Below are 20,274 nucleotides of genomic sequence, written 5' to 3' on the forward strand. Positions count from 1 at the left end.
ATGAGCAAGAGGGTGGATGTGTAATTTACACAAATTAAGACTCACTAGAGGCGAAACGTGTTGGTCGGCTTGCCATGTTGTGTTATTGCTAATTTTTTTATACTAAATAAAAGAAGAAACCATGATCCATATTTTAGCTGCTGGTTATATTTTTTCTTTCAACACACAGGTTAGAGGGGTTGAACCTCAGACAAATGTCAGGGGTGCCAGAGATTTGCAGCAGATGTGGTGGTGGTGGGGTAGCTACTAGGATGACCTAGGCACTCTGCAGATAGAGCCTCCAGCAGGACTGTTAGACAAAGGCAGGGTTGACTATTCATAGTATGAAATTATCATAGGTGTACGATTGAAAAAAGGCAAAATGTCCGTCAAGTTCAACCAAGGAAGGGAAGGGATTGGAGGAAGGGAGTTAGGGGAAACAATTCTAAATAACATAACCATCAATGTTATTCAGGTGTAAAGAGACATCTAGACCCTTCTTGAAGCTCTCTGCTGTCCCTGCTGTGACCAGCGCCTGAGGCAGGCTATACCACAGATTGCCAGTTCCCAGAGTAAAAAAGCATCTGGTGATTAAACCATGTTTTCTCCAGACAGAACGGAGACAGTGCCCCTTCGTCTTTTGATTTGATTTAATCTGGAACAACTTAACAACATATTTTTGTATGGACCATTCATATATGTATATAAATTTATCATGTCTCCTCATAGTCGGCTCTTTTCCAGACTAAATAAATAAAGTTGTATAAATCTTTCCTCATGACCGAGACACTCCATAGCCCTTCATTCATTCATTTTTGTGGCTCTTCGTTGAACCATCTCCAGGGCGTCCTTTTTATGGACCGGAGCCCAGAACTGGACAGCATATTCCAGGTGAGGCCAAACCGATAACTTGTACAGTGGTACAGTGGGGATATTACTTCCCTATCCCAAGAGTCCATACCACTTTTGATACATGACAAGATCTTGCTGGCTTTAGAGGCAGTTGATTGACATTGCATGCTGTTATTTAATTTATGATTTACTAGTACGCCCAGGTCCTTCTCAAGATTTAATCCCCTAATGACATATGTTGTCTGTGGATTAGTAGCCACCAGGTCCATAACTTTACATTTATCTACATTGAACCTCATTTGCCAAGTGGATAACCAAACACTCAGTTTGTCCAAGTCACCCTGCAGCCTATGAACATCCTCCATAGATGGTTACACTACACAGCTTAGTGTTATCTGCTAAAATAGACACAGTGCTGTTAATTCCTACCTTTATATCATTAATAAATATATTAAATAATAGTGGCACAAGCAAAGAACCCCGGGGTATACCACTTATAACTGGTGACCATACCGAGTAGGAATCATTGACCACAAAACTCTGTATAAGATTCTAAAGGGGTCCAACCTGTTCTGACCCATTATTTTTTTTTTTGCATTGATTTACTTAAAGGAAACCTACCACATGAAATTCAACTTGTAAGCTTCAAATTCTGGGTGAGATGGTGCCAGAGCATATTTTCATTATTCCCCTAAACTGCTGTATTGCGGTTTAAACATTTTAGTAATATTTATATGTGAAGCCGGTTCGCCGCACCGTGGTACAGTGCTGCTTTGAGAAATAAGCCTTCTTAAAATTCTTTGTTTTTGATTTTCCCACCTTTTTTTTTAATTTTTACAGTTTAAGAGGAAAATAATTATGTTACGGTAGCTGCTCCCAAGGGTTTGCCGGAAAGTGACATTTTGGAAAATTTCAGAATTGTTAGACTATTCTCCCAGTGTCTGCGTAGGTAGTCCGACGCTTGTAAACATGTGGAAAGTCGCCCAGGACAGTAACGGATTCAGGCAGAAGAGGTCCCTGGATCGCTGCTGGTCCTCTGGGACTGCAGTGTAGACCATTCCAGGTTCTGTAGCTGCAGGCCCTTTATAGGCTGAAACCGGTTGGAAGGCGGCAGTATGCCAGAGGCTACCCCTAAAGGCGAGCTGTGGCAGCGAAACCTCCCAAGTTAGTATGTTACCGGGCAGTAGTGGCGCAGCCAGAAAGCCCCTGCAGAACATTGTGGCTACCACAACATCTCATTGGAACAGCTTCAACTCAGAAGAAACATCCCTAAATTGGGAGAGCGACCAGTGCAGCACTTTACAAGCCGGTCAAGCTGCTCAGTCAGGCATTCCAGCAGCCTGGAATAGCTCCAATTCCCAGGCATGTACAAACAACAGACTGGAGGAAACCATTGAGGGCATGAGGAATGTAGTCATTGCAGGAAGACTATGAGTTGGAGAGGTAGGGTCAAGAAGGTAATGGCAGAGGGTGGAGCTGAGACTTAAATCACACAGAATAAAGGTTAGGGTCCTAGCTGAAGATAGCCGAACCAGGGGATCCTTATATCCAATTTATGCACTGTCAGGTCACCAACGGGAACAGGTTATTGGAATTATCTGAAAGGTCGGCTAAACAAGTAAAGTCCTGCTTGCGCAAGATTAGGAGTTCAATCCTAGGGCTGGTGGAAAGGTAAGATTGTCAAACAAGTGCATGAGAGGTCCCAACCTGCTAGAGAATGTGCCACGAGACAGCTGTCTGTCCCAAGGGGAGAAATATTTGCAAGTAGTATGTAGGAGAGTGTCTGGTCGCAAAACTGAGGGGCAACCCAAAGGAAAGATTGGTTCAGGCCCCCCCCCCCTTCCAATCGAAAACTCCGGAAATGACAGATAGCCACCGATATCTTTGAAAGTCGGGAAGGCTTGTACCTCGGTTATTCCTCAGTTAAAGAGGATCCCCATTCAAATTTACTAATTCCTATGCCCAATTGCTTAACAGGAAATTAGAATTCAGCTTGGCTAAAATGGGGACACATGCTCATAAATTGAAGCGTCGTAACCATGGATTGCTACCTTCTAAAATAAATTTTTAAAATTATGCTAGTGAGCTTAAGGGGCTCTGGAACTTTTTCCAGAGCTACTCAGTTATGTCTTTTCGCTAGTTGTTACAATGAGCAGAACATCTCTCACCCTCCTACAATCTCTCCATCCTCCCATTGCCTTCTATCAGCAACAGGAAATACAGGGGAAAGGAGACCTGCTTGCTCATTGTAACAATCTGTAAAAAGTCATCACTGAGGCTCACTAGCATAATTTTAAAAGGAAGGAGGCCATGGATAACACATTACAATGTTACAACATTCACAGTGTCTGGATCTATGAGTTATTGTCCCTGGTTTAACAGAACGGATTTTGACTGTAGATATACTTTAAAGAAAGTAGATGGCAGGAGAACAAGGACATCAGAATTATGTACAAAAATGGAGAAAAGACGTAGATTTTGAAAGCATTAATTCAACCAAACCATGATAGAGATTGTGCACCAAAGTCGTCAGGGTCTGCAGAGTTTTTTTTTAGAGAACAGTTTAACTCGCCTAGGACCGCCTGCAGTCTGCAGTTTTCTACTAACATCACTGCAATTTTCTACTGCTCCCACGTTAGCAGGAAACGCATTTCCCTTCTCTCCTCCTCACAACATCACACTGAAGGAGCGCGATGAAGAGAGGAGCAGCAGTGGCAGTCACGTGAACGCCAGGTCTATAGAGAGTAAATCAGAGCTGCAGGATGGTGAAGTAAAAAAAGGAAAAATGTCTCCCAAGGGTCCTTTATGACCTCGTAGAGGACATGTAAAAGTAAAAAAAAAAAAAACCACACAAAATATTAATAATAATAACAATAAATTCACATTTCCCCATATAATAAAAAAAAAAAAAATCCCCTGCTACACCACAAAAAGCATCGCCACTGTCGGCCCGTTTACCAGAGACTATACATATTATATATCAAAATGACCAAAAGAAAACTGGGAATTCATTAACCCCTTGAGGACAAGGCTCTTTTTTGTTTTTGTGTCTTTATTTTTCACTCCCTAGGGTACTTTAACCCTAGGTTGTCTGAGTGATACTACCATATACTGCCACACTACAGTACGGCAGTATATGAGGATTTTGTACACCATCTATTATAATATGCAAATCGCACATTGTAATAGATAGCCTAAAACATGATAACCTCGAATCTTTGTGTGACCTGATGCTGTCATGGCAACGGATCTGCGCTCCCCGATGACGTCGCAGGGAGTGACGATCAAAGCCAACATGGCAGCGCCTACGTGCCACCGGCTCGTTAATGCCGCTGGCAGCTTTGCCGGCGGTGATCATAGGGTTAATACACAATACTATGCCATTATTATTACCTTTTTAACTGTCTAACATAGCAAAAAATTTTAAGGTAGCACACAAAAAAAAACCCTAATACATTGGCCTTTCCTCGTATGATTTGGGAAAATAGCAGCTATCAGAATGTCGGTCCAACCTAGACTTCTCTAGCTTTTCAATACGCGTACTAGTCTCTACAAATTGGCCTTTCAATAGACGAAGAATTAAAAACTCTGGCAAGCTCCGATCGTTCCTAGTGCATTCATTTTACAGAAAAAAAGATATGTTATATTGTACCTTTCATTATGCTCTGTGGGGACTGGGGGAGTGCTAAAAATGGGTCTCCTGGTGACAGGTTCCCTTTAAAGTGAGGTGGGATAATATATATGAGGCAGCCAAACTCCTTCTTCGATAGATTTGGTTTAAATCAGATACTGGTTTGGCATAATTCCACATCATGTTACTAGGTTTCTTGTAAGTCATGGTTAGTGTTAAGGAGGCTGCCTTTCAAGATGGTGAAATAAGGCATTATATTCCAACTGTCCATACGGAGAACTCCTACTTCCTAACTTATTCCCAGTAAGTTATTTTTCTGCAGACCCACAGGTACCCCTCCTTTTATGGCACCTCTCTTCTTCTTTAGGTTTAAGGATTTCATTCTTCTTAATACTCATGTTCTCATTTTCATAGTATCTTAGTATATAAGGCTGGAAAAGATGCAAGTCCATCAAGTCCGACCTTTAAGAATCAGCTATAACAGTGATGGCGAACCTATGGCACTGGTGCCAGAAGTGGCACTCAGAGTCATTTCTGTGGACACTCAGGCCATCACCCCAGGACAGAGTTCCCCAAATAGGACCAAATCCACCAAATCTTCCTGCAGTCCCAGGCAACTTAAGAGATGCTGCTCTCAGAGCTTTTTTAAAGTGACACTTCATTGGCTGTTTGGAACTGCGGGGAAAGTGAGAAGGTGTTGACAGAACTGTAATACCTTTCGAGGTCCTCATTCTGGACCCACCATTCTTCCTCTGCAGAGAAAGTCTGAATTTGCCCTCCTTCTTTCCACTGTATTGATGGCCTCAGGGGGCCGATACAATTGAAAGATGAGGAACAACAGGTGGCAATAAGTTACTGCTTAAAATGCCATGTTGGCACTTCATGGTAAATAAGTGTATTTTGGTTGTAGCTTGGGCACTCGGTCTCTCAAAGGTTCGCCATCACTGAGCTATAACAACCTCCTGCGGCAGAGAGTTCCACAGTCTCACTTCTCTTTCAGTAAAGAATCCTCCTCTATGCCGATGGTAGTACCACTTTTCCTGGCCACAGACCTATGCATAAAAAGGTTTTTAGGATAGGTTATTGTACTACCCTTTCAGGTATTTGTACATTGTAGGTTTCCCCTCAGCTATCTTTTTTCTAAACTGAACAAAAAAGATTAGTAATCTGTCAGCGTATTTTAGTACCTTGATTCCCCTAAAAATCTTGGTTCTCCTCTGCACCCGTTCAAGTTCTACTATGTCCTTTTTATAAACTTGGGCCCAAAATTTAACACAATGGGGCTTATTTACGAAGGGTCCTGCTGCCGCGGCAGTTAACAAATGATTGACTGTTTAGACCATAACTGCACTTTCTGTTTCCATGGCCCAAGTGCATAACCTTACATATACCTACATTAAACATTATCAGCCATTTCTACGCCAATTCCTCCAGCTTCCACAAATCCTTTTGTAATATTATACTATCCTGTATTAATTACTTTACGCAGCTTAGAATCATTTGCAAATATTGAAATTTTCTATCACTAAGCCAATTGCTTAGCCAAATAAACAGATTTCCCCTAGTCCGAGCTGTCTTATTTTATGTAGCAACCTTTTAAGCAGCACTTTATCAAATGCCTTGAAAAAGTATTGATATACAACATGCACAGCCTCCACCAGGTCCAGTCTGGAACGTACCTCCTCAAAGAAGCAAATCAGATTAGTATGGCAGGACTCATAAACCCTGATGCTGGGTTATAAGGTTATGAACAATGAGATACTCCAGGATCTCTCTAACAAACCCCTCACATCCCCCCCCCCCCACACCCCACAACAGATATTAGACTCACAGGTCTGTAGTTTCCAGGATATTTGGCACCACAATATTGCAACTACCCTGTTTCCCCTAAAATAGGACATTCCCTGAAAATAAGACCTACTACAATTTTGTTCAATCTTATAAATATAAGGCCTCCCCTGAAATAAGACCTAGTGGCAGACATTGCCATCTCCCCTCACGCCGTACATTAGTATTAATAGATCTTTTAGATGCTGTAAGAAGTTGTGTTATGGGTGATGAATTTGTGGAATAAAAACACTACCAGTTGCAGTGCAAATGCGCTACAAGCAGATACATGGACAAGAAGTGATCATTTAAGGAAAATGCTTTTACTAAACAAAAGAGATTGGGCCAAATATTCCAATAGTTCGCTTTACCAGAAGGTGGCTGTAGTAAGTTGCTGTAAGCCGTGTCTTAGGGTGAAAGTGTCAAGCTAAGGGTCGACCTATTCACAAAAAAGGCCTTAGGCCTCACTGAGACTCATTTTGTCTTTAAAAATTCACTTTTAATAGTATTTTCTTTAAAAAGGAAAATAGATCAATTTGGACAAATTCTAACGTCTTAAAATTATGCAGGCCATCGTGGAGACTTTATTATGTGACCCGTGGTGAGATGAGTGAGGCTGATCCTAGGATCTTGGTATTGCTTGACACCACCAGGTGTCAGTCTGGTGCGTTTTAACCTGACGGCTATACAAAATATTGTTTAGTTAATCGTTAACAAAGGTGCTACAATGTGGCAACTTGTAGCATATTCGTTCACTGGATGGATACAGTATCGGCGCGTAGTGCTAATGCACTGACTCATATCCACTTAGCCCTGGTGGTATTCTGTCATGTGTGTACCAACTCAGACATATTAGTACACTTCAACTTCACTAGCGATAGTTTGATCCGCAGTCATAGATTCACTGCCAGTCAACTCGCTATTTTGTGGAAGCGCTAGAGTTGAAGTTATTTCGGTCACTGTGATTTCAACTGAGTATGGCACTACCTTACAATATTGATCATTCTATACTAAGCTCTCCCTCATCATCATTCACTCATTGTAAGTCACATACACACTTCGCCTGCTATCTAAAATCTTTTTCACACTACCGCCCCCCCCCCCCCCCGACATGTTTCGCCACATAAGTGGCGTCCTCAGGGGTGCCGGGGCTAGAGTGTGCTCGCCCGTACAGAGCTCCGACCTTTATAACCTCCGTTTGTGTCGTCATGATAAACACCCACTTAGAGTAAACCTATGGTAACTCCTAATACGTTCCAACCAATGGGATCTCGACAGTTCAATGAGTCCATTGGTTAGATCTTACCCAATCCAGTGCTTCTTGCGATTGCGCACAAATGCTTTTACCCAATTGCCTTCTAGCGAGATTCATTCAGGTGCGCCTGCGCTAGGACTTAGAGTTCGAAAAATATTAATGGTGCGCATGCTCGAAAACTTAGACTTTTCTCCTGCTCGCAGTGTTAGTGAGGTATCTGTGCGCATGCGCAGCGACTTGGAGATATTTCTAACTCGCAATTTCAGTACGGTTGTAGTACGCATGCGCATGAACTTAGACAATCTCGAGTTAACCTGCAAAAGATAGTCGCGCGTATGTGCCAGGACTTAGAAGTTGTCCATTATTTTTATCATTATTTCTAACAGTGGAAATAATATATTATATTTAAATTTCTCCTCTATTAGAACCTTAATTCCATCATGTTGATGTATCGACTTATTAGTGATGGCTATTATTAGCCTATCATTTTTATTGATGACAATCAATTGGCATATTTTCTATAGAGTGTAATGATTTGTTGGATTATTGCGAGCCAAAACTTATAAATTTGTTCATTATGGGTATTGAGAAAGGTTTAGCTTGTCTTCTTATCTAAGCAAGGTATAGGTGTCCGGTACTGGAGTTAGTGATTTTCACAGAAATGCAGAGAAGGTGAAACCTTCGTTCAGACCTTTTGGGCTCAAACATTCTAGTCGCTCTATCCATCGAGCTTCCAACTGAAGTAACAGTTTGTCTATATTACCCTTCCGGGGGCCTATTTTCAACTGGTCTATAGCCCAGAATTTCAGATGGTTCATATTGCCCCCATGCTTTAATTTGACATGTTTTGCTAGGGATGTTTCCTTATCCGTCCTAATTGTACTAAGATGTGCCGAAATTCTTCTTCTCAGTTCCTGAACTGTTTTTCCCACGTATATTTTTGGGCAGGCACACTGTGCTATGTAAATCACACAGGTGCTTTTGCAGTTCAGGAACTTTCGGATTGTATAGGTCTTACCATCAACAGAGAATTCCTTCAATTTTAACATATACTTGCAGAAACTACAGTGTCCGCAGGGATAGGAACCCATTAATGATTTTGATAGCCATGTTTCTTTCTTATTCAATTTGGGTTCAAAATGGCTATGAACAAGGGTATCCTTAATGTTCTTACCCTGGCGATAGGTGATGCTGGGTCTATTGCTGATTACCTCTTTCAGGTCGTCATCCGACAGTAAAATAGGCCAGTATTTACTTAGAATGTTAAGGATATCTCCGGATCGTGAGTCAAACGTCCCTATGCATCGTACTATCTTGGTCTCTTCTTGTCCCCTTCTTACTTCAGATATTAGGGCATCTCGGTTTGTTTGTTTGGCCCTCTTGTAGGCTCGTTTTAGAGTCTTCCTGGGATAGCCCCTATCAAGAAATCGCTTATATAGTATTTTCGATTCAGTTTCAAAAGCCTCATTCGAGGAACAATTCCGTTTGGCCCTCAAATACTGGCCAATTGGGATACCCTGTTTTAGGGGCTTAGGATGCCAACTTTGCCAGTTTAATAAACTGTTAGTTGATGTGGCCTTTCGGTATACTGCAGTTTCCAAGTCACCAAGGTGATTTATACTTATAGTTAGATCCAAGAAATTAATTTTTGATGCGTCAATCTCAGGCGTGAACCTCATCCCTATATCATTTCTATTTAGTGTGTCTACCATTCTGTGAAAGTTGCCCCTATCTCCGCTCCAGAGGATGAGGATATCGTCTATATAACGACCCCAAAATAAAATGTGATCAGTGTGTGGCGTGTTTTTGTCATTAAAACATAGACAGATTCCCACCACCCAAGAAATAAATTTGCTTAAGTAGGTGCGCAAATAGTGCCCATGGCAGTACCTTTCACCTGATGGTAAAAGGTACCGCCAAACAAAAAGTAATTATGTGAAAGTAGAAAATCAAGAAGTGTCAAAGTAAAATAATTATGATCCGCGAATTGTGTCCCTTTGGTGTCCAGAAAGCTTTTGACTGCAGTGATACCCAGATGTATGATATTTGAATACAACCCTTCTACATCGAGGGTAGCTAGGAATGTCCCTGGAGGTACCCGAATGTCTTGTATTTTATTTCATCACATCCTTCGTATCCTTCAGATACGAAGGTAATGTGGATACGAATGGATGCAGGATGTTATCCACATATTCACTAATACCTTGTGTCAGATTATTTGTGCCTGACACTATCGGGCGACCTGGTATGGGGGTAACCTGTTTATGTACCTTCGGAAGGGCATACATGGTTGATATGGTCGGTTTATTGTTGTAGATATATTTATATTCATCCAGTGTAATTAGATTTTTGCCAAGGCCATCATCTAGGATCTCTTTCAGATCACTGAGGTATTGTTTAGTCGGATCTCTTGTTAATATTTCATATGTGTCCCTGTCCTCTAGGATTTTCTTTACCACATCTACGTATGGTTTACAGTCCATTACAACAGTGTTACCACCTTTATCCGATGGTTTCAGAATTATTTGATTGTTTTCTTTCAATCTATGGAGAGCTTGTTGTTCTTGTAGACTTAGGTTCGAATCGGTTTTGTTTTTGTATATTTTTAATTTCTTAATGTCCTTAGTGACTAATTGAACAAATGTTTCTATTATGGGGTAAAGAGAGAATGGTGGTGTATTTCTGGACCTGGGTTTTAAAGGTGTCAGAGGTGGGTTAATGCCTAGTGGGCGGTTAATGTTCTCTTCCTCTAAATCTAAGAGGATTTGCAATGTTTTTTCATCTCTACATTTTTCCCGGATCTCATCGTCCCATTTAAGATGTTGCTTATGCAGTGCTAATTTGCGCGCGAACAAATTAATATCTTTTATCCAATTAAAGCCATCAAATATTGGAGTTGGGGTAAAGGATAGTCCCTTTCGTAGTAGTCTTAGCTCATCCTCATCCAAGGTGTAAGAGGAAATGTTGATCACTAATTTGTCTTTCTCATTAAGAGTTCTAATGTCAGGATCTTCCCGTTGGTCATTTATTTCCCATTGAACCCCCATTTTTCTCGGTCCCGTAGTTGCATATTGGGGACCGGTGTCCCTAAAAAAGAGGTCTTGGGTGCCAGACTTATATTTGTCATAGCTGTTGTTATGGGGTTCGTTGTCATCCCCTGATTTGTCCCAATCGTAGTACTCATACTTGGTACTCCTAGATCCTCTCTTGGTATGGGGGTTTGTGTGCTTCCACATGTAATGGGTTCTCTTGGAGTGGGGAAAAAGTGGTTCCCCCCCAAATGAGTTGTGGTATGTGGTCCCGTAATGTTCGCACTCAATGCTTGTGTACCCCATACCTGTGATTGTGGTACCTGTCCTATTGGGAAGCTAAGGGTCGACCACATTTGTCAGCATACTCATAGATATGTTTTCCGCTGTCTATCATGAAATATGATGGAAGATTGAGATAACAAAGAACCGAGTTGTTCTCTATCAGAAGACAACCCTGAGAAAACCTGCTGAGTTTGGGCATTCTAGTTTCAAGATTTCTAATCGTGTGCTTCTTTTCAGTTTCACTCTCAAAAGTTACCAATTGTAGTGCATTCTTTTGGCATTTTTAAGTGTTCCAATACAAACAGAAACAAATTACGTTCAGTCTTCAGTTCAGATATAGTCATATTCAGATATAGTTAAGGGACCTATGATGCCATGCCAGCATATGATGGCTGATCAGGAGCCAATCAATACCATAATACAGTAATGGCAAACCTTTTAGCGGCCGAGTGCCCAAACTGCAACCCAAACCCCCCTTATTTATCGCGAGGTGCCACCAAAATTTAAAGCAGTAACTTATTCCTCCCCGTTTTTCAACAACTTTCAATCATATTGGCCTCCTGAGGACAGCAACACAGTAGAAAGATGGAAAATTTGCATTATTCTAGCTTCTTTCCAGTGTCCCTCTGCACACAGAGAATCATGGGGCCAGCAAGAGGTCCTCCAAAGATAATTTGGCCCTGTCTACACATTCTCCCTCTTCCTACAGTCCCAAGTAGCAAAGTCAGTATCACTTTAAGATTCTTTGAGTCCTGTCTGGTGTGCAGGGGCGATGGCCCGGGTGCCCACAGAAAGGGCTCAGAGTGCCGCTTCTGGCACCCGTGCCATAGGTTCGCCACCACTGCCATAATAGGTCCAACAGAGAGGACAGTAGTAGGTATAATCATGGTCTTGGAGTGAAGAGATCTCCAAGCATCAACAAATTCAAGGAGATGGAAGGAAGATGTTCCACATTTTAGTTTGAGGGCTCCCTCAGAGCTCCTGTCAGAAGATCAAGGACAAAAAAAACGTAGCATGGAAAATTTATTTACAGAATATTGCCTCTGGCAAAGTGAAGATAAGATGAGTTCAACTAATGATTAGTTAAAAGTTTAGCCCTGTACTCCAGACGGAGCTAGCCCTAATATAGGCAGTAATAGCCAGATACAAATATAGGACATTGCAGCTCTGTGTGTAATGTTTGAATGAATACTAAACAATCCGACCGCCCGGGGCTCTCTTGTTCGGCCGGGGATGTGAGGGGGGGCGGTGGGTGCCTGTTCGAGCGGGAGCGGGGGGCGGGGCAATCGAGCGGGGGTTGGTTGCTCGGCCACGCATGCATGGGGATCGCCGGGCGGGAGGGCTGTAACCTGTGCCGAGGGGGGCGGCCGTGGAGGCTGTGTCACCTGTGCTGAGGGGGCGGCCTGGGAGGTGGAGGCGGTGTCACCTGTGACGGGGGCGTCTCTGTCGTGCAGGGAGATGAGCGGGGAGGCGGTCACCTGAGTCTGGGAGCGGACATCTCAGACGAGTGGCCCGGGAGGTGCGATCTGGTGGGTGCCCTAGGGGGGGGGGCAAGATGGTGGGGGCCCCGGTGCTCGAGCCCCGGGAGCTCCGCCTATAATCCGTCCCTGCATAACAGGTATATGATCGCATGTGACTCTGCCGACCAGAGAAGAAAGAAGAGGAGCCGCCGCTGGGAACCGCGCCGAAGATCGGGAGTCAAGGATCCGGACACCGGAGGGCGAGTATTAAGTTTTTTTTTTTTTTTTTTTATGTCATTCAAGGCTTTATTGAGTGAACTGAGATTTAAGCATTATTTGCCTTTAGGACACGCATGGTTAACAAGCCAACATTTAATTTAAACATGTAAAGAGGAAACATTTTTAAAAAGAAAGGTAAGAACTGACCACAGCCAATCCGTTATCTTTGTTACAAGAGGTTAATCGTTGCGGTGAAGTTCAAGCAAGCAATGTTGCCGATATACATAACAACAGGGCCGGATTAAGGTTGGTGGGGGCCCCTGGGCGCAAAATCTGGTGGAGGCCCCCACTGAGTGTAGCGTACAGACACGTCCTCCTGCTTCCTTTGCACTATCCCAGCAGTAACACCGCTACATACAGCCGCCTCGCCCCCAGTAACACCGCTACATACAGCCGCCTCGCCCCCAGTAACACCGCTACATACAGCCGCCTCGCCCCCAGTAACACAGCTACATACAGCCGCCTCGCCCCCAGTAACACAGCTACATACAGCCGCCTCGCCCCCAGTAACACAGCTACATACAGCCGCCTCGCCCCCAGTAACACAGCTACATACAGCCGCCTCGCCCCCAGTAACACAGCTACATACAGCCGCCTCGCCCCCAGTAACACAGCTACATACAGCCGCCTCGCCCCCAGTAACACAGCTACATACAGCCGCCTCGCCCCCAGTAACACAGCTACATACAGCCGCCTCGCCCCCAGTAACACAGCTACATACAGCCGCCTCGCCCCCAGTAACACAGCTACATACAGGGGCCAGATATACATCCCCCACACTGATATATACACACCTTTATATACACACAGATAAAGTTCTACACGCATATACTTGCACCCATATATACACACACATTTATGCACTCATATACATTTATACACTAATACAGAGAGTATATACACACATACAGCAAATACACACACATTCAGTATATACAGCATATACATACATACCATATACCCAGCATAATATATAAATATAATTTAAATGTACACACATATATGCATGTATAAATACAGTATATGCATCTTATGCGTCTATACAGAGTAGATGCGTCTATACCCATATACACAGCCTCTATACCCATATACACAGCCTCTATACCCATATACATTGGGTACATTGTTCAGACGGGGAGCAAGGCGCCGGGTGCTTTTTCAAGCAGGGAGCGGAGTGGGGGGGGGGGTGTCGCTTGTTCGGCCGGGGAGGTCGGCGGGTCATTGTTCAAGCGGGGGGGGGGTTGATGTTACGGCCATGCATGGCGGGGGATGGGCGGGCCGGCAGGCGGTCACCTGTGCCGGGGCTCTCTTGTTCGGCCGGGGATGTGAGGGGGGGGCGGTGGGTGCCTGTTCGAGCGGGAGCGGGGGGCGGGGCAATCGAGCGGGGGTTGGTTGCTCGGCCACGCATGCATGGGGATCGCCGGGCGGGAGGGCTGTAACCTGTGCCGAGGGGGGCGGCCGTGGAGGCTGTGTCACCTGTGCTGAGGGGGCGGCCTGGGAGGTGGAGGCGGTGTCACCTGTGACGGGGGCGTCACTGTCGTGCAGGGAGATGAGCGGGGAGGCGGTCACCTGAGTCTGGGAGCGGACATCTCAGACGAGTGGCCCGGGAGGTGGTGGGTGCCCTAGGGGGGGGGGGGGGGGCAAGATGGTGGGGGCCCCGGTGCTCGAGCCCCGGGAGCTCCGCCTATAATCCGGCCCTGCATAACAGGTATAGATAGAGAAGATGGGAGACAGAGGGGGTAAAGAAGGGGGGGGGCAAAAGATTAGGTAGATGGGGGTGAGTAGAGTGTGGGAGAGGACGGGGGGAGTATTAAGTTTTTTAATTTTTTTAATTGTTAATTTACTTGTGTATAAGCCGAGGCGAGGTTTTTCAGCACATTTTCTGTGCTGAAAAACTCAGCTTATACAGCAGTATATACGGAATTAATTGCAACCAAAAAAAAAAAAACATTTGTTTCCACATACTGTATGACATCAGAAACAATGCCATGGCTAATATCATTAGGAAACATTGGTCCAAACTAACAGTGAAACGGTGATCCCCAAATGAAAAAATCCCATTAGTTTCCTACTGTGGGCCCTACCAAAACCAATAGACAAACAGATGGCTAAAAGTCCATACTTTACCCATGGAGATGTACAGTATGACATAAAGCATTTCCTTACATGTGACAGCTCAACCTTTTGTGTTACCCATGCAGTTTATAGTATGTGGGAGAAACCACACTAGAATTTAAAAAACAGTTTAATCAGCACTGTTACACCATGTGTGTAAAAAGTAAGAACCATCCGTTCCCTAAACAGTTTATAGAGATGGGCCATGTAGAAATGGATTTTGGTTTTTTTTTTATCACTGATCATGTTCCATCACCCCTTTGTTTTGGCGACACGGAGCGCCTGTTAAAGCAAAGGGAACTACCTTGGAAACCCTCGTACCTAAAGTGCTGAACGCGGTTTTTAAATGACCTTGTATACTCAAGCATAAGCCGTCCCGAATATATGCTGAGGTACAGAATTGTACCACAAAAAAAACTGGAAAAGACTCAAATATAAACCTAGGGTGGAAAATGCATCGGTCACAGCCTCCACCCAGTATATAACTAGCCAGCTCCTTAGCGCCCCCCCCCAGTATATAGCCAGTCGCCTGCCCATCAGTTTATGGCCAGCACCAGCTCCCTGCATATAGCCAGCCAGCATTCTCCAGTTAAAAAAAAAAAAAAAATTGCACGCAATTTTGAAATTTACAATTTTTTGGAACGTGAATGTATTTTTCAAAAAATATACACATTCTCAGTGTTTCAAGCAATTAATGCTCTTGCTATGACTAAAAGCATTAATTGACTTGCAACATAGGGTTCGGTTTCAGAGCTATCTATACAACATTAGGGATACAAAGGGTTCGACATCGTCCCCTTCCCAAACACCCCTCATAGACTCGTACGTGGCGGAGACAAGCTTACCAGTCTTGTCCATGGAAGTCACCGATACACTAGAGCAGGATATAGAGGAGGCAGAAGTCTCTGCGGTGATTAAAGACACACCCGCTGGTAAAAGTCCAGGGCCGGACGGGTTTACACCGGCCTTCTTTAAACAATTCAGAGAATTGCTGTCCCCCTTGTTAGCCAAGGTATACGGTGCTGTATCATCGGAGTCAGGCTTTTCCCCCAGTAACATGGAAGCCCACATTAGCGTGCTACCCAAACAGGGTAAGGACCCCTCGCTCCCAGCCAGCTACAGACCCATATCCCTAATAAATGTGGATGTGAAGCTATTTTCTAAGGTGTTGGCGGAAAGATTGGCCCCCCACATCCGTCAGTAATACACACTGACCAGGTCGGATTCATCCCGGGAAGGGAGGCACGGGATAACTTAAACAAAACTATTCTCTTAATGTCACACGCGAAGGCGCGCTCCATACCCACCTGTCTTCTATCCGTGGAAGCGGAGAAGGCCTTTGACAGGGTCCACTGGGGTTTCATGACGGCGGCACTTAGGCAGATCGGGCTGGGTCCTAGGTTCCTGGGAAAGATTCTAGCCCTCTATTCCAATCCCACTGCTAGGGTGAGAGTTAATGGGAACCTTTCCGGGTCCTTCCCCATCAGAAATGGCACTAGACAGGGATGCCTGCTCTCGCCCTTACTATATGTCATAGTGATGGAGCACTTAGCCACAGCTATCCGGAAAAACCCCAACATCCATGGGATCACAATGGGATCCAGACATTGTAAGGCTGCGTTGTACGCAGATGATTTGTTGTTGTATGTTTCGCAACCAAGGATCTCTTTCCCGTCGCTCATACAAGAGTTCAAGAGATATAGCGCGGTTAGTGACTTTAAAATCAACTATACTAAGACAGAGGCTCTCAACATATCACTTCCTGCTTCAGAGGTGGACCACATTAAAGACAACTTCCCCTTTCAGTGGCGGCAGACGTCCCTCAAATATCTGGGAGTAATGATTCCGACTGATCTGTCGAAGTTATACACTCTTAATTACTCACCCCTTCTCGATCGCACCCTGAAAGATCTCCAAACATACGATTGTAAACGCCTTTCATGGTTCGGCAGGATTAACGTCCTAAAAATGGATGTGCTTCCACGTTTTTTATACATTTTTCAGGGCGTGCCGATTCTACCCCCTGCGGGCTTTTTCCGCATTTTTACGATCTGCCATGTTGCGATTCATTTGGGGATCCAAACGCCCTAGAATAGCCTGGAAGACGCTGATTAGACCAAAGTCAATGGGGGGGGGGGGGCAGGCCTCCCTGACCTTAAACTGTATCATCGAGCATCATTGCTCCTCAGATTGCTTGACTGGACGTATAACACGGTATCCAAACAATGGGTCGCTCTGGAACAAACATGTTCAGCATCACTTTTTAAATTGTTGCCTTGGGTTCCAGCGGGAACCTTCACTGCGCCGGCGCCCCAGGCATTTTTGCTAAGGGACGCGCTGCGCCTGTGGAGATCACTTATAGCGAAGAAATGCTTGTCCCGGGAGCTTGGCCCTCTCACCCCGATCTTCCGGAACCCGGGATTCCAACCGGGAATGGCTAAGCTGTCCTTTTTGGGCTGGGGGGTTTTAGAGGACCCACGGATGTACGACCTACTGCAGGGATCTCCACTGCCTCTCCATAAGGACTTTAATCCGCGTCAGGGCCATACGGGTAGTTCATGGTTCGAATACTCACAATTACGGTCCTTTATAGTGGGGGCGGGAGACTCGGCGGCCTTCGCCGATTCCCTTACAGCCTTTGAGGGTTTATTTCGACTGGACGCAGCCCCACCACATGCCATTTCCCAAATTTACTCTATTCTGACGGATGACTCCAAGACCTCAGAACTCCCATTTGTTAGGAGCTGGGAACGCGAGCTGGGAAGCCCCCTGTCACAGGAAGACTGGGACAAATCTTTCCTATTTACGCATAAGATGTCCTCCGCTTGCTCAGCACAGGAAAATGGATATAAGATAGTCGCACGATGGTACCGGGTGCCGACAGTGTTGCACTTAGCCTTCCCCTTGGTCTCAAATCGGAGCTCAAAAGAAGGACATACTACGTTTTTGTTTAATTGCAGCCAGGGCGGTAATACCGCGCCACTGGCGGTCTACCACATGTCCTCCCTAGCCGAATGGGCCGCAGAAATGTCTCACCTGTTCCGCATGGAGGAACTAGCTATCTTAACACCTGAAGGCCATGAAAAGTTTCTTCACGTTTGGTCCCCCTGGATGAGTTTTAGGGACTCTCAGGACTTCAAGGCCCTCTTCGAAGAGCAGGCCCCAGGATAGACTGCCCTAAAGCCCTTGTAGCCTCTCTGCGGAAGACGGGGAACCCCTGATGCTTCTCCTTCCACTATACGGAACACGCCCCACAGGATCCCTCCCCCTTGTATATACTATCCCTTTTGTATCTGTCTAATTATCTGTCTTGTCGAGTTTTGTGTTTTAGTCTTATTAACACGCTCATTCCAGGAGCGCAGTTCCCTGCAACTCAGGAAACTAAACGGTTATACTACCCGGAAAGGAGTAGGTTGACATGTTATCAGGGATGGGGAGGCAACGGTCAAATAATGGGTTCTTTTGAGAGTTGAACTGTAGAAACCGCTCCCTTCTCCATCCGGAAAGGCATTATACTCATTCGGGACTCCACTGGGGACATAATGTGTGACCTGGATATATGCTTATGTTTACCATACATTGTATGTTTTACACTGACTAATGTAGGCTCCTGTCTAATGTTATGCGAGTTCTTGTTTTACAATGTTCAATAAAATGATTCAACATAAAAGCATTAATTGCTCGAAATGCATAGGCGATTATTGTCCTTCTTTGTTATTTTCTTAACTATTATTAAACAAAGCTTCAAGTTTTACGGATGTGCTGCGATCTACCTTCTTGTCAGTCTTCATACCACACCTGCAGTCTTAGCTGGACACCAACACCTGGACACCAACACCTGCAGTCCTTTTCTACTGTGTTGGTGTCCTCAAGACGCCAGTATGATTTGAACATTGTTGAAGAACAGCAAGAAATAAGTTACTGCTTTAATTTTTGGTTGGCACCTCGAGATTTGAGGTTGCAGTTTGGGCACTCAAACCCCTCAAATATTCCAAACAAACAAACGTTAGACAAGTCTGCAGTGTTCAAGATTGCTTTTTGACCCTTTTTTAAGTATTGGTACCAAAATTGCAATATATCTGCTAAATGAAAAGAAACATACCTGTACAGAGGATTTAAAGAAATGATGTCTCTGATGGTCTTCACAATTTCAGCAGTAAAAGCCTTAAAAATAAGAAGGATTAGTTACAAAATATCACATAATCTAAGCAAATGCATAATGTTATTGTTCCTGTTTCAAATCACTAAATCTAAAGGACATCTACCATCAGATTAACTGATAGTAGACGACTATTACGTACTTACCCGTCCCTTCCCTGTGTCCCAAGATTCATTTCTTACATCTTTGTATGGTAGCATTCTTGCGAAAAATAAGTTGATAAAATATGCAAATTAGCCTGCGGTACTCTGCAGAGCACCATCAGGCTTCACATAAATGTAATGCCAGCTGCGTTCTGAGAGCCGGTGATGTCTCAGAACCCAGCTGGTACAGCCCTGGGGTGGGCATAAATTATATTACATTGGAGCCTGATGGTGCTCTGCAAAGCACCACAAGATAATTTGCATATCTCAAACTTACTTTTTTTTTTTTTTTTTTTACACAAATACCGCCATGCAAAAGATATAAGAAATTATAGGGGAACCTACCACCACTGATCTACCTGTAAAGATAGCCCTTTTAAGGGCCAATTCTCTAGTCCCCGCAATTTAATAACTTTTATTTGCCTAATATGTAAATTTTCTAAAGAGGCTACTGGAGCGTGGAGTAGTCAAAGCTGAGACGCGCAGCTCCTGGTAGCTGCGCGCCCTTGTCTGCGAAAACTGCTGTCTGTGCGTGCTCAGAACAGAAGGCCCCTGCGGCTGCGCGTTTACTGCTCCGAAGCTGCACAGCCACGGGCCTGCTCTTTGCTGCACGCCGAAAATTTTCGGCTGCACCACGCCCCAGTATACTCTTTAGAAAATGTACATATTAGGCAAATAAAAGTTATAAAAAAAATTTGGGGACGTGAGGATTAGCACTTAAAAGGGCTATCCTCACTTCCTATAGATCAACCCACCACCCGATCTACCTTTATAGGTACATCCATGGTGGTAGGTTCCCTTTAAGCTTGGGACGCACTAGTACTGGACGGGGAGGTGGACGGGGAGTTTAATACTTTAGTGGAAGAGAACCAATGACAGGTCCTCTTTAAAGAGCATGCCAAAGGTTTGTGGCCTGACTGTAACAGGGAATTCAATAGAATAAATTGATACCTGAGCAATAAATAACAGAGAGAGGGAAATGAATTGATATATAAGTCAGTCAATAAATTACAGTGGGACAGAGGGGACCAAATTAACTCCAGCTATAGACAATATGGAATCATAAAAAACATATAAGTATGTACTAAGCCTAGAGCAAACACCAAACCAACATCAATAGTTAGTTGATATGCAAGATAAGAACCTGATCCTAATACAACATGAACAAGAATCCCTTACAAGAAAGATCGAACAAAGTAACACCACACACCACCCCATTCATGCCCATTTCAAACAAGAAATATTTCACTAAGCTACAAC

General features: G+C 44.2%; 1 protein-coding gene across 3 annotated transcripts in view; it reads right to left on the bottom strand.

Moving 5' to 3' along the window:
- Positions 1-20,274, bottom strand: part of LONP1 (lon peptidase 1, mitochondrial) — a 562,611-nt gene that overhangs the window by 395,231 nt on the left and 147,106 nt on the right. For all 3 annotated transcript variants that reach the window (XM_072113845.1, XM_072113844.1, XM_072113842.1), the window contains exon 5: positions 18,815-18,876. In XM_072113845.1, the coding sequence (XP_071969946.1) occupies positions 18,815-18,876 (62 nt within the window). The remainder of the gene's footprint in view (positions 1-18,814; positions 18,877-20,274) is intronic.

Source organism: Engystomops pustulosus, chromosome 1, assembly GCF_040894005.1.
Source record: "Engystomops pustulosus chromosome 1, aEngPut4.maternal, whole genome shotgun sequence".
In the NCBI taxonomy this organism is placed as follows: domain Eukaryota; kingdom Metazoa; phylum Chordata; class Amphibia; order Anura; family Leptodactylidae; genus Engystomops; species Engystomops pustulosus.